Source organism: Alligator mississippiensis, chromosome 2, assembly GCF_030867095.1.
Source record: "Alligator mississippiensis isolate rAllMis1 chromosome 2, rAllMis1, whole genome shotgun sequence".
NCBI classification, from domain to species: Eukaryota; Metazoa; Chordata; order Crocodylia; family Alligatoridae; genus Alligator; species Alligator mississippiensis.
Genome location: NC_081825.1, coordinates 197,911,398 through 197,933,513, shown reverse-complemented (window position 1 = coordinate 197,933,513; position 22,116 = coordinate 197,911,398). Strand labels below are relative to the sequence as shown.

General features: G+C 43.2%; 1 protein-coding gene across 1 annotated transcript in view; it reads right to left on the bottom strand.

Annotated features, from left to right (window-relative positions):
* Positions 1 to 6,236: 6,236 nt before the first annotated feature.
* IPO7 (importin 7) overlaps positions 6,237 to 22,116 on the bottom strand; it is a 55,584-nt gene continuing 39,704 nt past the window's right edge. The window contains exons 20-25 of the mRNA XM_006277494.4: positions 20,119 to 20,214; positions 14,756 to 14,976; positions 14,450 to 14,655; positions 13,102 to 13,308; positions 11,298 to 11,414; positions 6,237 to 8,641 (exon numbers count right to left, since the gene is read on the bottom strand). Of these exons, the coding sequence (XP_006277556.3) occupies positions 8,544 to 8,641; positions 11,298 to 11,414; positions 13,102 to 13,308; positions 14,450 to 14,655; positions 14,756 to 14,976; positions 20,119 to 20,214 (945 nt within the window). The 3' untranslated portion in view covers positions 6,237 to 8,543. The remainder of the gene's footprint in view (positions 8,642 to 11,297; positions 11,415 to 13,101; positions 13,309 to 14,449; positions 14,656 to 14,755; positions 14,977 to 20,118; positions 20,215 to 22,116) is intronic.

Below are 22,116 nucleotides of genomic sequence, written 5' to 3'. Positions count from 1 at the left end.
AAAGGGCGGTTGTCAGCAAAGAGGGTGATGCCCCTGCTGAAGAGCAACGAGCCAGATTGTATGGAAGGGCTTCCCCGGGAGGAGAGGCCTGGTGCGGGTTTAGAAAAGAGGGGGGGTGGGATGGATGTACAACATTAAGGTTTTAAGCCTCTGACGTTCCCACGGGGAGCTCCCAGCACCAACCTCGGGGGTGGCTGGATGATGCAGGAGCATGCGGCTGCCCCTGTGATACCTGGACCTGCTCCACGGGGCACTGGGCCAGCAAGGCCCGTGTGGCAGAGCAAGGGCACAGGCTCCATGCAGACCCAGATGGGGTTTACGAAGTACCAACTGGGCAAGAGAAAGTGAAGAGGGACTTACTGTTTATCCTCTCAGAATGCAAGGAAGAGGGGTCACAAAATGGAACGAGTAGGGAGGGAGTTGAAAACTAACAAGAGGAAGTTACTTTTTTGCCCAGTGTGTCATTAACATGCAGAGGGCACTGCTACCAGATATTGTGGAAGACGACTGCGTAGCTAGGTTTATTAAAAGGATTGGAGAAGCTTGTGGAGGAAAGGGGCAGTAGTAGCTATTGAGCATGGGACTTAGCCTTAAATACGGGAGCTGCAACAGGAACAGTGGAAGAAAAACCATGTGGTCATTCCCAGTCCACTCTCCCTTTCAGCATCTCTCTGTCGTTGTGTGACAGGATATGGACAAGATGATCTGACCCAGTAAATGGCAATGCTTGTGTTCCTATGGCTCAGCCATGTATGAATGGAATTGTTCAGGTGTAGCTATTCCCTGGCCATAGTAAGCAAACCTAATTACAATAGAACATATGGGCTTCCATTTTTTTTTCTATTCAGTTAGTAAGATGCTTGCTGCATTCAATAGCAAAATAGCACTTGATTCCATATACATAAACGTCTTGTCTTCTGCCATATTAAGCAATAATACACAGATGCAGTCAAGCACCCAAGACAAGATCTTGTTCTAAATTGATTTCTTTTCCCTTGTGGCTAAAAATACTCACCAGAGAGGGATAGTTGCCTGTAGTGCCATCAAATCCTGTGTCACATCCCTCCTTATATTTGTTCGTTCTGCTTTTCTCATATGGTTAACTTTCCTTGCCTCTCTTCTCCCCTTGCATGTTTAAAGCTACCTTTACTTTCAGTGCTGGCAGGGATACACTTAACAGCTGTGACCACTAAGCTTTGTGCAAGTCAGCATTTTGCCCAAACTATTTTCTTGTATGACAATGTTTTTTCCACAGTTTGGCTTATGTAACTTAAAATGTTATGTGAAGCTTGTTAAGGCATTCATCCAACTACACAAACCTGCACTGTACTTTGGGACTTAGCATGTTCACAGTGCAGGTAGGTCTAAGACCTCATCCGAAATCGAATTTGATAATGCAGTGATTTGAGAAACACTTTCTCCTAATGCTTCCCTTCTAGATTCAGCATTAACTAGGTTTATATTTATATGAGAAGAGCATTCAAAACCATTTGTTATAAATAAGAGATTTTTGTTTTCCTTATCAACAAAACAGAACATCCTACCTTTATCAGCAATTGAAGAAAGACAAGGGTGTCAAACAAGGCCTGCAGGTTGGATCCAGTTCATAGAGCTACTCTGTCCAGCCTACCAGACTACTGGTGGGCAAGGGAATTTGGGGCCATGGTAGCAATGAGTAGAGTCTGCCATGGAATCTGGTACCCTGCCCCTCAGCAGCGGGTGGGGAGCGAGGGCTATGTAATACTGGTGAGTTGGACACCCTAAATAAAGACATTCTGGGAACAGGCTAGATAAGAACACATCAGTTATACAAATGGAGATGAAATCATCCTTGGCGCTCAAACAAATGGAAGGTGGGTATGTAAAGGAAGGTGCATCTATATGCAAAAGTTGTGTTGCTGTAACAATGATGTTTACACCAATTTCGTGCAAATCCACCCTGTGGTCGACCACACATCAGTTTACAATTGGTTTTAAAATCAGCCATTCCCTTTGAGAACCTTGAGTATCCATGATAAAGTCATAGAAAAATAAGGTTGGAAAAGACTGAAAAGTCATCTAGCCCAACTGTCTGCTCAACACATCTTTCTTCCCTCCATCTCAGCCAAGTGTTTGTCCACTTTGAACCCAATAGTTTCCCATGCTAACATCTTTAGGCAATGTGATCGAGTACATAGCTATGCCCCCGCAATTAAAAAGCTGTGTTGTACAGTTGGCCACGGGAAGTGCTTTACAGCTGTGCACTGACAGAGAAGCCGTCTGGTTGGGTGACAATATGAACCCTCGTTATATGAGGGGTCAGATGAAGGTGCTCCAAAGTGGAGTGCCTTCATTAACATCTGTCAGCGCAGCAGGGACCATGCTGAGCTGATGCAGCCTGTCTGCTTCCCCCCCCCCCAGTTCTTCAGAAGGGGAAGGAGTAAATTTGGTCGGAGGGTTCCTCAACCAGAGCTGGAGGGTGGGGCAGGTGGATTGGAGCCCCCCCAATCCACCCCCTCACCCCCCAGCGTGGCTGGGAAAATCCCAAAAGGAACTCCATCCCCTGCCTTCCCTTCCTCCCATACTGAGAGCATGGGAGCTTGGAGAGGGGGGCAGGACTAGGGGACAGAATGCAGACTGCCTCTTCTGGATCACCTCCTAAAGGTGTTCAATTGCACAGCCTCCCAATCCAACCGTGAACATCTGTGGATAGGAAGGGTCGATAGAACTCACGGTACTTCCTACGAAGTGCCATGAGTTGGACCAGGAAGCTGCATATCTGCTGTCATGAATGCCGCGTGCCCGCAGAGGCTGAGGGGGACTGTGAGCTCCTGCAGGAGGTGGCGGTGTTGTTGGTGGCAGGAGCATGGCAGCAGCAAACGGAGTTCCTGCAGGCGACTGCAGTGCTGTTGGCTGGGAGGGGAAAGACACTGTGAGCACTGACCAGCTGGCAGCATCAGTGGCGGCCAGCAGCAATCACAGACCACCTGCAGATGCCACTAACAGCGGTGAGCAGCGACCACCCACAGGTGCTGCCTGCAGTGTCGGCAGCACCTTTTCGCAGGGGGTTCTGGGCAAAGCTCAGGGGGCGCACATCCACCTGGCGTGCACCCCCTACAAGTCACCAATGTCAGCACCCCAACTTGCCTTTTTTCAGCCTGAGCTGTTGCAGCCTGAGCTTTTACTTCTTTTCATGTTTCCAGTTCACTTTGAATACTAATCAAATCTTTAATACAAAATGGTAGAGCTTAACCAGCAACCAATTGTAGTTTAGGTCTTAAAGGTCAAGGTATATCACATCCACTGTTCCCTCCCATCCACAAGACCAGTTACCTCTTTACAGAAGGAAAAGAAGTGGGTTAGACATTTTGACCTTAGCAAATCCATATCAACTCTTATTTATCACCTTATCTTCTGTTTACAAATTAACTGAGCACACCATTAAACAATTTTCTTTTCAAGTAGCAATATTGGACAATTTAATTTTCTTCTATCAAGACAAATGCTTTTCTTGTGCACTTCCAGTCGTCTAGCAAGTGGCGGCAGGCATGCCACCAGTCAGGCCAGAGGCAGGCAAAGTCCAGCCCCTGGGCCAGATTGGGCCTGCAGCAAACTCCATTTCCCAGCAACATCACTGTGGCTGGTTTCCATGGAGACCCTGGCACCAGTGGTATGTGACAGTGCAGGCCAGGGTATCCATGGAAACCAGCCCCAGCAGCACTGGGAGGGCATGTGGCAGAGTAGGGAGTTGCTCTGGGGCCCGGACGTTGCAGCAGTGACAGTGTGGCAGAGCTGCTATTCGCTGCCTGCATGCCCTGGATGGGTGTGCAGGCAGTGAATCCCAGCTCTGAACCAGGCTATCACCACTGCAAGATCCTAGCCCCAGTCCCCAGAGCAGCTCCCTGCCCAGCTGCATGCCCTACCACCGCCACTGGGGCCAGTCTCCATGGGAACCCTAGCCCCATGGTGTCATGGCACTGCCACTGCTGGGGTCTCCATGGAAGCTGGCAGACCCCAGCAGTGGCAGTGCAAAGAAGTGCAAAGGATCATATCTGAAAACCCAAAACATCTTTTGAAGATGCCTCAAAAAATATGCCCATTTTCTCCTAAAGTGACTCAGTAATCTACCTACAAGATTAAGCTGCTGGGCTCTGCTGGTCTTTTAGAGGGCTGGAGAGGTTGGGATTTCATTAAAAAGGTCTTTATTACTGAAGATTAGTCCAATTGCCAATGCCCAAATATTTAAGAACAGCAACTTGTTTTTGTAGAGTTGTTTTGGAAGGTGGCACTTGTGCTGTCTTCTAGTGGCCCAAGTACAGATTAATCGTACACCATTATTTCCTACACTGTTCAGTTCTGAGCAACCTCTCTTGGAAAGAACATAAGTGTTCAAACAGGGAATGAAATCTAAAGACATGAAGAAACTTTATGAGGAAGGATGAAAGACTAAAGTTGTTTAGAGGGGCCTGGCTAGAAGTATGCATATTAAAATGGTATATGAAAGATGAACCAAACTCCTGTTTACAGGGCAAGAACATTGGCATATTGAAATTCATATTATCCTGTAGTTTTATCCTGAAGAATGTCTTCCTTCCACCAGCTACCATGGAAAAAGCACCAAATAAGATTCAGAAAATACATTTTGCACAGTGTTATTGCTAGAGAATATTAGTTTCTAGGACATGCATTCTTTTATTTGATTTGACTGATATAAAACCTCATGTTGTACACATAAGGCAAATTAGTAAGAGCTGGGAATTGACACAAAATTCCTCTATGAACAGGATATTCCATAACTGTCCACTGAAGTTGTTTTGCACTTGCCTCCAAAGCATCTAATACTGGGATAAACCTATGCCTTCATCCAACTAGACAAGCCATTTATCCATGAATTATAACTCCTGTCCACAGTACTGGATTTAATACAGAACTATGGGCATGCCTGTGTGCATGTAAGCGTACCTAAATTTAATGAACCTTATCTTAATGCGCATTAAGTGGGTTTAGGCAGGCGTCTACAAGTGCAGGCATTAAAGTGCATTAACGCCGTGTGGGGACCGATTTGGGACTAAAGTTAGTCCCCAAGTCAGTCGAAACACAATATTAATTTGCTTTAATGCGTCTACACGTTCATTAATGTTCTTTAACTATTTGTCCTAAATGTGATACCTGCATCAAATGCAGATATCAAGTTTAGGCACAAATAGCCTAAATTCGCCATTTTTTATCTGCATTAAAGGTACACATGTGTAGACATGCGCCCTTAATCTGCATTCATTTAGGCTAATTTGCATTAAAGTGTCATGTGTAGACATGCCAAAATGTAAGAAGATGGTTTCCAAACCAGTCAATTAAAATTTTTCCTATGGTAAAATATTTAGGGCAGAAGCAGGTGTTATACCTATATAGTCACAAATGGTTAAGGGCCTGTATCTTAGCAATTAGCATGGCATGACTTCTCCTTTTTTAACATGGGTTAAGCAGTTTTTTATATAAATTTGGCTTTGCTTCTGAAAAGGTCTGCTTGAAAAAATATTAGAGAGATAAAATACAAACCTTATTAAAAAGCTATGTAGCTAGACTAAGATTCCAGGATGTTTTAAGATGCAGCACATATTTGGAACTACACAGTGAGATGAAATGATATAAATATTTAGTTTAGATATATTAATCTCCAGTAAAATTTCAATACTGAAAAAAAAAAGTCTTTACATTTCACAACTCTTACCCTAGAGAGCTATTAACTTCAAGTGAGTGAGAGGTCCCTAAAGAAAAAGGGTCAGCTTTAAATCAGATTGTTTGACAACTTAAGAGCTGGAAATTACTTGTTAGGTGATCTAAATAGAAAGGCATTCTTTTGAAGCATACATAAATTTACCTGCCAGAAGAAAGAAAAGTATATTTCATTTCCATTCTATAAAGGAATGTCCTTGCTATGTCTTGTGATATGAGAGCATTCTTGAATTAAGACTATCTCATACAGATACAAAAATTTTCCACTGACCTGTGACTTGACAGATGTTACCATTCAAACCATAAATGACCACAGAACAAGCTTTAGTCATTAGCTTCCCTTTGATTTCTTCATGTATACAAGATCTCTTCCCCATCACCGTTATTCCCACTTAGCCATGAGCAATTTAATTTTTGGGTTTTGGTTTTTTTTTTGTTTTTTTTTTTATGATTTATACTGGGAAGAAATTGTTTTTAAATCCCTGGGAAGCACTACTAGATAAATAATTGCTCCACAAGTGGAATTTCAGAAATAAAATGTTTAATCTTTTTTAACATGTTAAATTAGGGAGTTGTTCAAGTTTCAGGAATGCACAGGAAATTAAATGCTATAATCATGTCCATCGCCTCTTCTCACAAAAGTATAACCTGGTTGAGAGTCCCACCTAGATATCAGGACATTGAAGCTTGCGATGAGTACACATTTTCAGAACAGTTTAATTACATGTACTTTACCGACCAACCTTGCAATAATCAGCAAGTGATAGTAGGGTTCTTATATCAGTTCTCTCAAGGATTATCCATACTCAAGACTACCATTAGTCTCTTCTACACCAGGTGCCATGTTTTCTTACTCCTTCAAATCTATAAATTGCTTACAAGTATGCCCAAAGATACATATTAGGGCAACAGAGCATCACAGGCTTGCATTAGTTTGCCGCCTTAGAATTCTGTGCACATGGGATGGTATTTGTGCAAGGAGAGACCAGAATGAAGGAGTGAGTGAAAAACCCATTATCCTTGTTTGGAGCAGCCCTAATGGTTGTGCAACAAGTGAAAGGTAGAGGCTATTATTGGTCAACTGAGGGAAACCCCAAACTCTGGATACCTGCTAATCTGTTGATGGAAAAAAAAACACACCACACAAACCAATTTTCTGAAGACTGCATTTGAATATCATAATATATATATGTGCATTTCAGTTTAATTTTTACAGATATAAACTCCTTTCTTTTTTAACCTGCATTTAAATTTTGGAGGCTTACATTTAAATTAAGGTAGCTTGTTTAATATCGGTTGTAACAGCAGGTGACAGTTAATATAAAAACAGCCAAAAGAAAAAAAACCAACATTTGATTTAAAAGATTTGACACAATGATCTCAAGGCAAGATCAAGAAACTATGAATTTAGATTTTCAGAAGAAAAAAAGGGGATCTAATCCAACCCATTCACAGCCTCTTGCTGCTGGCTTCTTCATTCAGTGGTTTTGATAGTGGTCCCAGAGGGAGCTGTATTTTGCCTTTCTAGCTAAAATACTAGGTACTATAAACAACCGAAAGGACAAAAAATGGTGGCTTCAAGAATGAAAGATTGTTGAAGCTTCCAATGTCCTGTCTAGATCAGGCAAACAAAAGCACACACTAATGCTGGGAGTGCAAAAACAGGGGGAAGGAAGTGTAATGGTTAAAACCACTACTAGGTGCTGAAAAAAAAAAAAAGTCAGGACAAATTATTTTGCAAAATTAGGAAAAACTGCAGTGATAGATCAAACCCAGGTTAGCCGAATTAAGTTTTTGTTTCTTTTTTTTTTTTTTTTAAATAGATTGCATATATAGATGTTTCATCCACACGCTTCAATCAACTCTTTAAGAGCAGAACTTAATGTCCAATGTACATGCGTCAGAGAAGATAATTTTTTCTCCGTGCTTACATTAAATTTTCGTATCCAAATTTCCACTCGTACATTAAAAGCTTTAAGAAAAACAAAAGACACAGAGGGTGTTGCCATTTTTTTTTTTTTTTTTTTTTTTAGCAGCAATGAAATATCACTAACCCCTTTTTTACATAACCGAATTCAAGTCACAACCAGAGGTGACTGCACCACAAAGTCACCAGGTACAAAACTGCTAGTTCATTTTAAATTAATATCTTGAAATTATTTTCCCCATTACATCCTTTTTTTTTTTTTTTTTTTAATAAACAGCAAACATTTTGCTATTTTTTACATAGGCTAGCAGGCTTGTTTCAATATGAAAGTGCTAATTCATTTACAGATTTATCAGTTATGTAGTGCTACATTAAGTGTCCAATATTCTACATATGAACAATCTTGATAAATGGAAATGATGAAGATTAAGTAAGGCTATCTGATTACCTTATCTTATTTACATTAAAAGAATAGACATCCAACAGGAAGGAGGGTAAGGGGAAGAAATTGGGCAAATACTCATACTGCCACAGTTGTAAAAATTAAGTCGGCCTTCTGGTTTGTACTGTAAATGAGACATTTTAAGTAGTCCTGCAGCCCATGCCTATTTTTTCCTCAGAAAAAGAAAAGCTGCCATCATGACATCCCCTCTTGATTTCAGATTTCCAAAGTGTGTCATTTGAAGCTTTAAAGTCAAGTTCTTCCTATCTTCAGAAAACCTCTGGTTTGCTTTCCAGTATTAGGTTGCATGATCATGCCCCACTTCCTGGGGTTTTTGTCCAATCTATTTATCAATTAGTTTAGAGTGAGCTGTAGATAACATGAACCAGTTCTGGAACCACTATTGGGAGGAACACAAGCTCTTCACTACAATCACACAGTAGCAGGAAAAGAAGTGATAACTCAATTCATTCCTGGTGCTGGGCCTCCAAAATTGAATGAAGTTGGCACAACTGGAGCATTGAATTTGTATCCTCCATGCTTTTCAATCATTTTGGATTCTGAAAAACAAAATACTTGAGTGAACATCTACAACATACAGCTACTTAGTACAGACCAACTCCCTTTTGATGAGTGGCTAACACTTTCTGGTTTTAACTTTGCATGCATGAAAAAAGACAAAATAAGGAGCACCTAGTTTTCAGAAAGTACTGAGCATCCAACCTGCTGAAAAAAAATCAGGCTCCTTGAAGGTTTCTCAAGTTGGACACCTAAAAATGTAACAATCATTTTTGAAACCCTTGGCTAGTTTTATTATGATTATAAAGAAAATCAAAAATACTAAATCTCAAAATTTACATTTTATAAATGAAGTATTTCCAGAATTTCATATTACAGAAGGACTCAAACTTAACTGAAATTTGGTCTCTCCAAACAGATTTCTACTGAACTTAAAGTAGTTAGAGTAATGAACTTTACACTTAATAAGTTCTCTCTAGGGACCAGCAGTCAAGTCACTAATGTAATGTACCAAATACCATTTAAATTTTAATAAAATTATGTTCCTGCTGAAATTCAACAATATGAGTAATATAAAGGAAACAATGAGAAGACAGAAAGGTCATTCTCTGCGTAATGAGAGTGCGCACACAGATACACTGAAGTCTCTTGTAAAAAGAGTTATCTTGAGGTTGCTAAGCTGCAGAGTCCAATGAATGCTACAGAACAGTAGTGTAACAAAGAATGAGTGACCAAGGCATGAGCCCTGGCAGTGTTAGAGGTGCAAGAACATCAGCCGCTGTTGCTGCTGGCCCAGCCGCTGCCACCATTGAGGGTGCAAACCCTGACAGTTATGCCTCTGCTACAAAGACAAGAAGCACTTTGGTTAGTTAACATCCCATCTACATTCTGCACATCAGTTCCCATTCTACCACTTAAGAGTCCACATCCACATCTCCATCTCTACCCTCGCTAAAAGAACCAACTGTTATGCCTAAATGCTGAGCATGTTTACCAACTGCATATTTTCATGTTCTTTAAAGATTAATATAGGATACAGCAGCTTTTGCAACATACAGTGCACGTACAAGTTAAAGGCTGCCTGGTACAGTGCAAAGGGTAGCATACAGTTCTACTTCTACTTCAATTTGATATTACAGTAGTCCAGGGGGATACAATGACTCTGACTCAAATGTTTTACACCTACTGTGCAAATATTTCCTTTCTGAAAATGGTATCTCCCAGTCTGAGGTATCTGAATTGTGTGCTTCTTCCTGCAAGTACCAAAGCCAGGCTGAACTCATCTGTGGGGTTATACGGCTTGCCCATGGCCCTTTGGGTTAGACCAGGGGTGTCAAACATACAGCCCAGGGCTGAATCCAGCCCATGAAGCCACCCTGTCTGGCACACTGGACTACTGGCATGGGGCAGGGGAGTGGCCTGCCACAGAATGGTAATTGGCAGCAGGAGGGCAAGTGAGGATTGACATCTTTGCTAGTTGCCACTGCCACAGCCCTACCTCCTTAGTCAGCAGCCAGTTATATACCTCATACTGAAGCTGGAGCTACTGCTATGGCAGGGGGCACGTGGCAGCAGCAGCTCCATCTTGGGCAAGGAACACATGGTGGCAGCAGTGGCAGCTCTGAATTAGGGCAAATGGCAGGGACTGGAGCCACTGCTGCCACAGCAGCTTCCCTGCCCGTGGACCAGAGCGGCTTCCACTGCAGCAGCTTCCTTGTGCCCCGGTTCAGAACCAGACCACAAGGAACCCCACAATCCAGACCTGGCCCAGGACACAAAGCAATAAGAAAAGACTGATGGCTAGAATCTTATCCATTCCATGGACCCTTATGACAGTGCCTATGAAGCCCCAAATCTGCTCATCTACGGCTGTTCCTGTGCAGTACTTGACTAGCAGGGATGACTGCATTTTAACTTCCTCTAGCAGGGTGTGTTGGAAGTGGGCTTGGTGGCAAGACATCTAGGTAGATCACCCTGAACAGAGGCAACATTCCAAAGTCCTAATTCATGAAAAAAGATTTACACATGCAGAGTTGACCAGAAGAGTCTTTGTTCGTATAGCGAAGGAGTGGGATGCATGGGCCTAAACTGAAACCTGTTCCCCAGACAAACGATTCACTAGCCAAGACCAGTGGTAACAGGGCTTTGCTTCTGTAGCTCCTGAGGTTCCTTGTTCTTGGAGTTTTCTGTACTCCAGGTTGCTCTGTTTGACCTGCTCTGCCCTGATGAAGGAGGAAGAAACAGAAGGAACTTGGCAGGTGGTGTTTGCTGAAGGTGCAAAGCCATGGAAATTTTGCTGACAGTTGCCCCTTTCCTCCAGCCAGCTTATAAAGTTAGAACTACTATGACAGCTTTGATGTGCCAATTAGCTTTGCCCAAAGCAGGTTAACAAGCAAGAAAATAAGGAATTTGCAGCCACGTCCTAGGGTCACAACACCAAGTCGGAACTGCACATGCATTTCAAGAGAAGACGTCTTGATTTGGTAAACAATTTACTGCTTCTTGATGTTACCTTGTCAAAAGGAAAATTAATGCTAGATTTATTCAAAACAAACTAGTCACCCTCTCCTCTGTCTGTCTGATTAACATGCACACTTTCTGGGGAAGAAACACGAAATCAGCTTTTTATGTGCAGCACTGAGTATGTGAACACTTAAACCATAAAATGTAATTAATGATATAAATACAAAAAGGTACCATGAGCTGCTCGCCTCTGATCTGCCAGAGTTGCTATGTCTTGTAATTGTTTTCTTTGTTCTTCATTAAGACCTTGTGTCAAAGCTTGGTACCATGCTGGGTTACGATTCTGAATAGCTATGAAGAATAAAGCAGAATTAATTTAATTAAAATAGGCTCTCATTAAAAATTTGATCTCTCACACTTCTAAGCCAAATGTTGGACTTGGAGGAAGTAAAAGCAACAATGTGTGATATGTTAAGGGTTTTATTGTAGTATTTCTGTTTTTAATGTGTCCATGCTGTTATAACGTTGTGCGCCTCAGTTTCCATCATTAGTCTGTTCTCAGGGAAGGAAGTGGTAAGTCCCAGAGCTGCCTACATGCAAGACAAGACTAGAGCAGTGGTTCTCAACATTTTTTGTACCAGGAACCATTTGTAAACATTGATTACTAGTCTCGACCAGTGCCCCTCACTCCCGACCCGCTGCCCCCCCACTGCCAGGGCCCTAGCTCCCCAGTGTGTGGGGCAAGGGGTGAATGTTTGGGGGTGGGTAGAGCATGGGGGATCCCAAGCAGCCCCTTGTAGGCTGGAACTCTGAAAGCATGCAAGGGAAAAGCAACTGTTTCCCACATTTTTCTTCTTTAAAGGAGAACCCATTTTTAAAGTTTGTTTGCAACCCTTTCATATATTCCTGCAACCCACTTTTGGGTCATGACCCACAGGTTGAGAAATGCTGAACTAGAGGGATCTTCAGCATCAAGACAACTTGAATAGCCCTGCTGATGCTTCAGATGGGCTTGGTACTCCTCCATGGGGGAAATGCTTTGGAGGCATCAAAGGGAGAATCATCACAGAGATTATCATGACAATGAACAGGATGAACAAAGGTCAGTGTTTGGCTGGTGTCTAGTCTGGAGGAGACCAGCTGAGCAGCTCTGGGGCTTAGGAGCTGGGAAGACCAGAAAAACATGAGCTGAGTTAGCTCAGAGGTGCCCAGGGCTGTACAGGCTAGAACGAGGGACAGAGGGACTGCTTAACCCTTTGAAGGGGTCTGTTCTGTGGCCTTTGCCTCAGTGCAAATCGTTATTAAAGAGAAGCTGCCTGTTTTGCTACTTGGAACTTAGGTTGCACTTGTTCCTCAACAAGAAAGAAATTTTTTCTCTAGGAGCTGAACTGGAAGTTAGCTCTGAGTCTGAGCCACAGACACAGGTAGGGTCAGGGATCAAAAGGCCAGGGTCTCAGGTTGGGAAGAGCCAAGGTTTCTCCACTGCTCTAGCAGCCATGCCTGGGCTGAATTCAGGCCATAGGCCAGTGGTGGGGAGGGGCACATGTCCCCCCTGACAGAGCCATCCCTGCTGCCGCTGCTGGCAGTGGCTTCTGTGGGTGCTCGCCAGCCTCGTCCCTGTCAGCTTCTGTGGGTGCTCACCAGCCCTGTCCCTGCCACTACCAGCTTCTGTGGGTGCCCCCTCAGACTCAAGGGGCACCAGTCACCCTTCAGGAGGCAGTCTTAGAGACCAGGCAAGGCAACGGCATACCCAGGCCAGTACCCACACAGGGGAACTCTAAGTTTCTGGAGATGCCAACTTTAACATGACCTATAAAACTGTCCTAAAAGCAATGGGAATTGCCTCAAAAATATTAACCATCCCTTGTGGAAATACATTCAATGCTCCTTACCCTACTCTCACAAATCCTCTAAAGAATGAACTATGTTTTAAAAACATAGTGGAGGAAACAAAAATAAATCTTTCATTAAATACTGAAGTTAAAAATACAAAAATTGTCTCCCTCCCAGCAGACAAAAAAACAGCAATCATTCATACTTTGAAAAATTGATTTAAATATTTGATATTCATCAACAGGGTTGTCTTCATCATCAATAATTGTAGAGTAGCCTTCCAGTGCAGTTTCTTCTGCATCATCTTCTTCCCAGTCCTCATCATCTCCATCTTCTCCTGCCTGTTTTGCCAGAATTTCTAGGTATTCTTGTCCATCTTCATCAATATCATCTTCATCACTCCCTAATTCTTCTGTAAAGCAAATGTCACAGAAAAGGATTCTTTATAAATGATGAAACAATTAGATTTTTATCTTCAAAATAAAAATGCAGCTTGAGCAAGATGCATTATACAATTCAGCAATGGAATCAATAACACTGTTTCAGACTGACAGGCATCCACTTCCCTCCATCTCCACTTACTAGCAGGCTTTTCTCCAGTTCGCCTCTCCTACAGGCCTGAGCAGTAAGAAAGACATGTATTCATGCCCCAAGAACCTAGCTAAATGTTCATATGGCAAATTTTGAGGACTTAGTGCATATGGCACTTTTCAGGAATTTAAGCAAGATCTTTCTACCACTCTGCAATCCTTCCTCCACCTCCCCCCACAAGAAATTTAGACACTAAATTAGACAAAGATGACAAGGAAAAATGAGGGGACAATGGTAGAAGAGTTGAGAGATGCAATTTGTAATGCTACGCACTTTAAGTTCTGATGATCTAATAATTTTGTTCAAAAAGAAGTTTAACAGTAAGACAGGTAACAAAAGTCAGCAACAGAATGGAAAAAAGAGTGGGTCCAAGCCATGAAAGACAGTGTGGACTCATGGCACATGAGTAGTGGTGAATGTTTTTTTCTGCAACAAAGGCAAAAAAAGGTGAAAGCAGACAGAGAAGGAAGAAACAGCTAAGTGAAAAAGAGCATGCAGAACATGGAGAGGAGGTGGAGAAGGGTGGCAGTGAAGATGATATGTAGGTACAGGAAAGCTATGCAGGCATTTAAACTCCATACAAAACACAAAACCACAAAGGGACTTGAAAAGTGACAGACAGATTAGAACGATGGGGGAAAAAAGAGAAGAAAATAAATAATCCTCCCTCTGAAAAGCAAGGGATATTCAAATGCAGTAGGCTGAAAAAGACCCCAGAAAGAAGAATCCTAATCATCTCCATGCTTTTAAAAACATTCCTACTTTTTACAAAAATCAAGGTGAAAAATTGGTGGCTGTACCCAGAAGGGTCAAGTAGTCTACAAACTTCATGCCTGGAAGTAAAGCATTCTGAAGAAAGGATGCTTTGGCTGCCCCCAAACTCCAGAAATAAGAAACAGTGTGTCCCGCATACAGAGGCTATGGAAAAATGCCATTTATCAGTATTGTTTCAATTCCCTTACCTGTTTCGTCATCATCTTCAGCTTCATCATCATCATCACTGTCATTTTCGTGCTCTGCATGGCAAGCATATGCTCTTTTCAGTCCGTTAAATAAAAGGATAAAAGCTGGCAGGATCTGCCCCACAACTTGATTTAAAACTGGTGGTATTTGCTCCAGATCAATAAGAGCACACAAGCCCAGTACACACATCTTTCTATCATGAAGTCTAAAATACAAAAAAAAAAGCCACACATTTAATATATATTCAATTTCCAGTATTTTTTTTTTTTTTTTTTAAAGACAGTTGCTGCACTATCCAAACTTACCCTAAGAAACAGTCTACATCATTAAGCCACTGTGTAATGAAGTGATTTGTGACAGGCTCCACATTATTGGGAAAACGAAGATTTTCCAAGGTATTTAACAGTAGATGAGGACTGTAATACAAAGCAGCAATGGCAACCTGGAGGCACATTGTTCTCAGTTCACTTGTTTTTACTTCTCTGGTCAGTCTTTCCAGAGCAGCTTCCACAAACGATGGTATACACTAGAAGATAAAGAACCATTACAGTTTGATGTTCCAATGTCTCAAGAGCCATAACCCCCACCACCGGGTTTAGAAGCACAAGGTAGTTGGAGATTTCTGTATTCGCTTATAAGATGGTGCATGACTCTGGATATGCAATTTATTACATATCTGAGCTATACCTGATTTAGATATGCAGAGGAAGCATAAGAAAAAACACAGGCATGTCAATCAAGCCTTAAGTTGGTGGTAGAAGACAAACCAGCACTGATTCCGTAATCCAAATGATAAAAAGCTGAGCCAGTCTATATGCAGTACTTAGGCCTGTATGATTATCCATGGTACACAAACCACATCTATTATTGCTACTACTACTATTATATAGCTATATGGAAGTGCCTAATAATTAAGTAATTCTGCTTTATAGTTTTAATACTAATAACTCCAGTGCAAAATGTGTGCTAGTAAAACTACTGCAAAAAGTGTTAACATTAATAACTCTGGAAAAAAGAAGCTGCTTACCAGTAATTGCAGTCCTTCCAGATTTATTGTCCTTACAAACACCCTCACCAGGTGCATCTACATGTGCTATTTATTACCATGCAGCAATAAACTCCGGCACAGCGTACCAAAATTTATTGATTCTGGATGTCCTGTTTGAATATGCACTCAGGACCATAGTACACTGAGCCAGGTCAGAGCATCCCTAGCTGGCAGAAGGCCCAGGGGGTCAGCCTGCCAGCCTAGGGCTGCTCCTACTTAGCTCAACATGCTGCAGAGGACGTCTCATGTAGATGTGTCCTCAGTGGGTTCACATGCACCTCAACCTCTTGAAGATTTTCATTCCTTAGCATGACCCAGAGAGTACTCCATAGCCTCATACTAAGGAGGTAAAGCCAGGTGTGCACTTCCTGTCCTCAGCTTCCTCTTGAACAGAGTTCTTTGGTGTATATGACTCAAAATAAGAGAGGAGGGTGTGGACATGAACATGGACAACACAACTCAAAGATCTCCACTTACTGTTAAGTAACTTTCTCCTTAAAGTAACTGTCCATATGCACTCCATCAAGTCACAAAGGTGACCATATTGGACTTGAGTCTGCAAATGAAGACACCATGACATGCATCCTAGAAGGGACACCTCTGCCCTTCCTGTAGAATTCTTTCCCGCAAAAATGCAGGGGCATTTTTTTCTACTGCTCCTACAACTACCAGCAAAGGTATTTTCTACTATAGCAGAACCTTGTGAGAAGGATCCCAGGGAATAGGTGGGCAGAAACGATTTAGAGTGAGCAAACTGAATTGTATGCTATATCCAGCTGAGATGGTGTGCAGAGCCCACTTATCAGATGAGATGCTACTCTGCCCTGCCTTCTGATCAAATGCTTGTCATTGCAATTGCTGTGTGGGAGTGGTCATTAATAAGTATTATAACATTCCTATCTAACATATAGGAGGTCTTTGGCTACAGTACTTCAGAATGCTCATTTAAAGTAACTGTACACGTGGTACTGGCCGTTAAATTTAATCAAGGAATCTTAGCTAAATTACTGACATGACCAACTGAATTCCAACACAGCTGGTACCTGCCAGACTCCTTTGGCAGGGTCCATGATGGCCTCATGAATGGGCAGTTACCTCTTGTCCTACTGCAGTGCTGTAAGATGTCAACTAGTCTGTGTGAAGGGTGACTTCCTCCAAGGTTATCTGAAGAACCTGAGCTAAATAACACCTAGAAGCCTCTGATGTCTTCCACTGAATTTGGCAAATGCAGGACAATAGTCTTAACTGGGGAAAAGGACAAGGTCAGACTGGACGCTACCACATCTACCAGTCTCAAAGAGAATCCTCTTGACATATAGATTGGGCAGGCAGCTGACTTGGATGAATCACGTATATTGAAGCAATGCACAGGAGGCCTAACAACTAGGGCCTTTTTCAGGAGACTCAAGACCCCAAGATCAGTAAGGCCACATCAGGAGTGGGTAGGAAACCTAAGGCTATCTTTTGTGGACTAGAAACCAAAAGGTTTGTGGAGTTGCTTCAAAAGGCCAGGACTATGCTTTTGAGGAGTCTCTAGATCTCTAAATCAGAGATGCAGATAATACAGACCTGTGCTAGGAGCCAGAGCTGGAGAGGGAAATGACAAGCTGACATCTAGGTGCTGTCCTACTGATCACAGCATGGACCAGATCAACACTGGAAACATAATTGGATTCTGGATTTTTTTTTTTTTTAAATCTAAGCTTAATACAGTGTTCTGTCCATGGGTATCAGGATAAATAAAAAATATTGATTTGGAAGGGGTACAAAGAAATTCTGCAACACAGTCAACAGAGCAGGCTGCCTCCTGTAAAGGCAGGAGCTCCTTCATACCTTGCCTGGGCATGTCCACAACCAGGGATTACAGCTCTTGAGAGCTGCTTCATTGAGGGGATTGAGACAAACATCTAGGCCATTTATCTAGGCTCCTAGGGCACTTACACACATGCGGGAACCTGCTCCGATGCACTGGAAATCTAGTGTGTTGGAGCAGACTCTATTAATTGATTCTGCTAAAGCCCATAAACTGACATGCTCTGGCAGCCTCGCACGTCATGTGCACCTCCACGCTGAGGAAATGGTGGCGGGGCACTTTGAACTAAAGCACACTGAACGTGTTTTAGTTCAAAGTGCACCACCACCATTTTCTCAGCACAGAGGTGCACTGCCGATACACATGACACATGGGCACTTTTGATTAGTGTGGCTCATTAATTAAAAGCACCCAGCGCCGTGTTGGAAGCACACGTGAAAAAGCCCCTAATTTCTCTAACCTACTGATTCTCAACCCTTCTAGATCTGAGGCACCCCTTGGAGAGTGGCAGCTCTTAGACTTCACTTGTTTTTTGACTACAGAAAAACAACAGAGCAATTCTTCTGTTGCAAAGAGCTCAGAAAGACCACAACAGGTCAAAAGGATTTTGACACTGTAGGAACCTATTTCCTCCCTTTCTGGGATACCAGAAAGGACATGAGCCCTAATAAAAAAGTCAGACTAGTAGGAAAATATTCCCTCTCTTTAAAGGACAAATATTATTCAGAAATAATGATAGCAAGAATACCTACATCAAATTAAAGCCTTCAAATAGAAGGCATCAGGAATGTTTGTGGAACCCAAGCAGAACCTGACATAAGTGCTCCATCTCTAGCTACGGCAGCTGAAAGAAACTGAGGAACAAGATGCAAGATTACAGTATCCTGTACTGTGGTATACAGAGACTGAGAAACAAAAGCAAGATGACAGTGTGGTGTACATGAACTGTTAAGAAAAAAAAGTCTCTGAACAGGTACTGAAGGCACATGTGAAACAGTAATATAAATAATTATTCTAAGGAGAAAACAGATTTAATTATTCCTTAATTTCTTCAGAAAATACACATTTGACTTTTCATTTATTAATGCCAACTAGTACTGGAGAAGAGCATTCCACTCCAGCAGACTATCCAGTAGTAGGAAAATAGTTTCCCTACTTAACTAAGCAGATGATTAAGCAGTACTATGCCAACACAACTCAAGTTTTACTTTCAGATAGTTTAAAACTAGTATCTTGAGGGAAAAATCTTCAAACATTACAAAAAATGGCACAAAACAATGATTTGACTTGTCAAGTACATAAAGGAGGCCTGATTTCTCTCATTAACTCCAGCAAAGGTATGGCTTGAGAAAATTTGCTCCTTCCTATAAATACTGTATTCACCCCAATACAAGATGACCCTCCCCCCTCCCATAATTTGATTCTATACACAGAAATTGTATAAATTTATTAGAATTTTCCACATGTGGAATCTAATTATTGGAGGAGCATCTTAAATTCATCCCCACACTACTGAAGACAGACAGTAGAGCAGGGGTGGGCAAAATGCGGTCTGCCAGACCATTCCATCTGGCCTGCAGGACCCCTAAAAAAATTTAGAAAATTAATATTTATCTGCCCCTGGCTGCCTGCCATGTGGCCCTCAATGGTTTGCCAAAACTCAGTAAGTGGCCCTCCGCCCAAAATAATTGCCCACCCCTGCAGCAATGGGAGAGGTGATGAGGGGGGTAGTAATGGGGCAGGCAGTGGGGACAGGAAGTAGCGGAGTATGTGGTAGGGCAGGCGGTGGGGGGGAGCAATGGGTCAGGCAGTGAGGGGGAAGCAGCTTGCCCTCTGCTGCCTGTCCATACCACTTACCACCCCCCCCCCCACATTGTGCCTGCCCTCCTGCAGCCTCAGGCTGGGCAAATCCCCCTTTCCCTGCCCCCCACCACTGCATCTGCCCCTCACAGGCTCAGGTTCCTGCCCCACTGCCTCCTCCCCTGCACTTACCTTTGCTCCACACCAGCAAACACCATCCCTGCTACAGCCTGGGGCATGAAGCATGGCCCCAGCCCAGCTTCATAGCAGCAGAGAACTGCTGAGCTGCTACAGGGCCAGGCTGGAGCACACGCTCCATACTCCAGGCTGCAGCGAGGACAGAGCCTGCTGGCATGGAGCAAAGGTAAGGAGGAGTGTGGCAGAAAGGGAGAGAAGAGGAAAAGTGGCATTGGAAAGGAGGGGGAGATTAGGAGCTGCAGAGGACAAGTGACTGGGCATGCAGAGGGAGTGGGGGGCAGGCAGCAGCTCCAGCTCTAACCCCTGCCCTCCACTGCGTCGTGCCCCCTCATGTTTAATGGAGAGGAAAACCTCATCTTCTACTCAAGTAAATACAGTAGAGCCTTTTGCCAGTTCATCTCAGGAATCCACAGGCTTCAATCTCACACTTCATTCTGGTCTAGTATTTGACTCATTAGGTCTTCCCCATGTGCACAAGATTTAAATTTAGAACATACAATTCAGCAGCTAAAAAGATCTAGTCTTTTCCTAAAACTATACTCCCACACACTTATGAAAATGCTGTAGAATATGCAGTATCTGCACTGTTGGAGACTGAGTATATAGCATGCATTTTTTCTGCCCCATCAGAGGCGGCAAAAACTGCTTCATAACACTAGGTTTGCAGTATAAGATCTCAGAAGTGCCCTAGTTTCAGTAAAGCGGTAGGGTTTCTCACGTGGAAAAAATATTTAACCAAATCACATTAGACAATGATGCCTTTTTAATCACAAAACTTTGAAGACATCAAGCAGCTGGTTATTACTAACCTGATCAATGCCACGCCCTTTACACTGTAGAATGATTACTTCTAACAGCTTTGCCGCATGACATTCTGCATCTTCTCCTGCAACTCCTGTAAGAACCTGAAAAATATTAGACTATTGTAGACTCTATGCAAGAAGGAAAAAGGCATTCTCTATAAACTCATGCTTCAACAGATTAATCAACAATTAAGACCTCATTAAAATGCCATTAAAACCAACTCCCATTACAGAAAATGCATAAATAAAAAAAGGAAACTAGAGCAAAGTTTAGGATCACAACTGGAGACTGATAAGCAGAGAAAATCCATATGTTTGCATCTGAACTCAACTTGGGCTGAATATAAAGCTCACAAGAGAACTTGAGAGAGAAAAAGGTTAACTGCTAGTCTGAAGTCAGGCAGAAGGCAGGGCAGGGTGGCACTGAAGTCTTTATGGCGCCACCCTGCCCTACCATCCTTCTACCAAGAGACCTGGAGTAAAAACAGTATTTGTATTTTCTCACAAACTGGAGAACTGTATACTAGAGAAAATTACAATTAGGTGGGTTCATAAGAGGTTGAATAACCTCAAGCAAAGAGTAATTTTTAACAGATCAATGTCAGACTGGCAAGATTCAAGTTAGGTTCAAGTGGGGGTCTGTTTTAAATTCAGCATTTCACTGAAAAATTAGAGAACTAGGCTATAAACAACATGAAATTCAACACAAGCAAATGTAATGTACTATGTATAAAGGACAAAAAAACAAATACAATACACTGGCAGTAGCAATATCTAGAAGGATTTGGGTGCTATCATGGATCACAATACTTAGCATCACACTCTGAAACATGCCATCCAAAAAAAAAAATGCATCTTTGAGTTGTATTAGCAGCAACGTGGTGTTCAAGTCAGGGGAGGCAAGAGTACCAATTCACTCAGCACTGTCTAGATTTCATCTGGAGCACTCTGTCCAGTTTTGAGCACTCTGTTTGCAGAACTATGCAGAGAATGAGTTTAAAATAGAGAAAAACAAATTTAGATTTTAACACAGGAAAAGCTTCCTAACTGTAAAAACAGGACAGTGGAAAGAACTGACCAGGGAAGTTGTAGAATCTCCCTCACTTAAGATTTTCAAGAAGCTTGATAACCATCTGTTTGGGAGGGTTTAGGAACAACCAGTCCTAAATCAGTGCTGGCAGTTGGATTTCATGACCTTTTAGGTCATCTCCAACTTTATGATTACGTGGGTGGGGTAGAAGAGTGGTATGTGCGAGTGCATAAGCAATTGCACAAAGTTCTTTGGGTAATCTTTTATCAGACAAACTAACATCTAAAGCAGTTAACCCAGGGGTGGGCAATTACTTCAGGCGGAGGGCTGCTTACCCAGTTTTGGCAGGCTGTCGAGGGCCACATGGGTAGCCCCACCCCTTGACAGGTGCCCTGCCCCCTGGTCACCATCTTGGGACCAATGTCCCAGAGCCAGCACCAGTAAGGCCCAAAGCAGGACACAGGCTGGCAGTGGTCCATGGAGCTGGGCTGGGCTGCACCAGCAGGGAGAGGGGGGAGCTGGCCCGGCTCCATAGAGACCCTGCCAGCTGGGACCTCGCGCTCCTGCCACCCTGCTCTGGGCCCTGCCGGCACCGACTCCGGGGCACCGGTGCGGGCCCCGTGCTCCCACTGGCTCCCCATCCACCCACACCCAGCACCCCCCCAGCCCCGTGGTACAGGCGGGGGGTAGCACTCAGCCCTGACCCCCTGCTTGTTGGCAGGGAAGAAGCTGGTGTTGTGCATAGGGAAAAGTGGCCCCTCACCCACCCCATGGTTGGAGCTTCTTGCTGCAGGCACTAGCAGCCCATGCAGGGCTGTCTGGAGCAGGCACAGGCAGTCTCAGGTGGGTTGCTAGTGGCTGCAGCACGGGGCACTGGCCACATGGCAAGTGAGGAGTCACTCTTCCCCATACTCAGCGCCAGCTTGTAACCCAGCCCCGCTACTAGCCTAGCAGTGGGGCCGGGTTACAAAGTG